This window comes from Penaeus vannamei, unplaced genomic scaffold (assembly GCF_042767895.1).
Source record: "Penaeus vannamei isolate JL-2024 unplaced genomic scaffold, ASM4276789v1 unanchor761, whole genome shotgun sequence".
In the NCBI taxonomy this organism is placed as follows: Eukaryota; Metazoa; Arthropoda; class Malacostraca; order Decapoda; family Penaeidae; genus Penaeus; species Penaeus vannamei.
In genome coordinates, this window is record NW_027213765.1 from 27,626 (window position 1) to 30,000 (window position 2,375).

The 2,375-nt window shown below is 27.8% G+C and overlaps 1 protein-coding gene across 1 annotated transcript; it reads left to right on the plus strand.

Annotated features, from left to right (window-relative positions):
* Positions 1-1,060: 1,060 nt before the first annotated feature.
* Positions 1,061-2,106, plus strand: LOC113802976 (uncharacterized; the record flags this gene model as incomplete). The annotated part of the gene is made up of 1 exon (XM_070119815.1): positions 1,061-2,106. A coding segment is annotated over one exon (1,046 nt), but the record flags the coding sequence as incomplete, so codon positions are not given.
* Between the last annotated feature and the right edge of the window lie 269 nt (positions 2,107-2,375).

Consider the following 2,375-nt stretch of genomic DNA (forward strand, 5'->3'; position numbering starts at 1 on the left):
AACTTTCTTGGCTTTTTAATGGTGATTATCAGGATTTTAACATTATGTTGATTTTCATGATAATTCCTTTATTATTGACAATAATGATGATAATTATGATGTTAATGACAATGATAATGACAACAATAATGATAAAATCATAATTATAATGATAATTTTGATAATTTCTGCAATAATAGCAATAATTAACTCTATTCCATAGAAATATATAAATAATATCACTATAATTGTCATTATAATTATCATGATTCTCATTATTATTTCTAAAATTGATATTATTGCTATTATCATTATATAAATCGTTATAAGGATAAGAATAGCAATAATAATTAGCATAATAATTATCATAACTGCAATAATGACAATCATGATAATCACGACAATAATGACTATAATGTTAATAATGATAAACATAATGACAGTAATGATAATAATGATGATAATTATTATTCAGTTCTTTTATAATGAAATAAAGGCCAAAATAAAATCCCATAAGTCGAAAAACTGGCAAAATCTAGCGTATTACAGCCTTTTGAGAAAAATGTCGAAAAAAAAACTTTTTCGCTTTTTTATGGTAGTTATGAGGATTTTACCATAATTATATATATATATATATATATATATATATATATATATTACATATATATATATTCATATATATACATATATATATATATATATATATATATATATATATATATATATATATATATATATATATATACGTATATATATATATATACATATATATATACATACATACATACATACATACATACATATATATATATATATATATATATATATATATATATATATATATATATATATGTATATATATATATATATATTTATATAATATATATATGTATATATATATGTATATATATATACATACAGACATACATACGTACATATATATATATATATATATATATATATATATATATATATATATATATATATATATATTCCATAAATTCTTTCTCTATTTTGAAAAACTATGTAATAATCTAAAAAACTGTGACATCTATAATAACACCTTCAATAATGTCACCAGTAATATATCAACCATAGCCAATAACACCTTTAAGAAATTCTCTCGTCAAGGTAAACAATCCAATGATGCAGAAAATTTCACTTCACCTCTACAGACGCTTAAGAATGATGAAACTATAACAATCACCAAACTAGATAAGGGTCGTGGAGTTGTCATTTTAAACAAACATGACTATCATCAAAAATTACTTAGTATTCTGGATGACCATACCAAATTCAAGAAAATCACTACTAAAATATCCACCCACTTGTTATACCTCGAAGATAAACTTAAAAGACTTCTCCGGGCCATTAAACCATCCATCGGTGAAATCACCTATAATTTCCTGTCAACTTCTGGCTCCCAACCCGGAAGGCTATATGGTCTCCCCAAAGTTCACAAACCAAATATCTCTCTAAGACCCATTATTTCATCGATTGGCACTTTTAACTACAACACTGCAAAGTTCCTGGTTCCTATCATTTCCCCGTTAACTACCAATCAATATACCATTGAAAATTCCACAGCCTTTGCAAATGAAATAACCTCTCTTGACCTTGAACAACCCAGCACTATGGCGAGTTTTGATGTGGAATCGTTGTTCACGAATGTGCCACTTCTAGAAACCACAGAGATTATAGTTGACAACATACAAACCACCCATCTCAACAAATTTGGTTTAACAAAAGATAGCTTCAAGAAACTACTCAATATTGCAGCTCATCACTCTGTTTTCTCGTATAATGATGATCTTTATATGCAAACAGACGGAGTAGCAATGGGTTCCCCACTTGGCCCCTCATATGCCAATGCCTTCCTTTGTCATCATGAAATTAACTGGCTTAAACAGTGCCCACCAGAATTCAGACCTGTCTACTACCGACGATATATTGATGACACTTTCGTTCTATTCAAACACCCTTCACATGTCAATTTGTTTTTGAATTACCTTAACTCTAAACACCAATGTATTAAATTTACCTGTGAAACACAGCTCAATAATCAACTTCCCTTTCTAGATACCTATGTTACCATTGATAATGGACGTTTCCATACCAGCATTTACCGTAAGCCAACCTTTACTGGCCTCGGCCTTCATTTCCTCAGCAATATTCCATATATTTATATAATCAATAGCATAAGAACACTCATCATTAGAGCATATAACCTATGCAGTAATTGGTCGTCTTTCCACAATGAAATGAAATTTCTAAATAACTTCTTTGTTAGCAATGGATACCCATTGCATTTATTTGATAAAATAACAAAGACTTTTTTATGTAACAAATTCTCTATTCCGCCTACTGTACACACTGCAAAAAGGGATCATAGATTT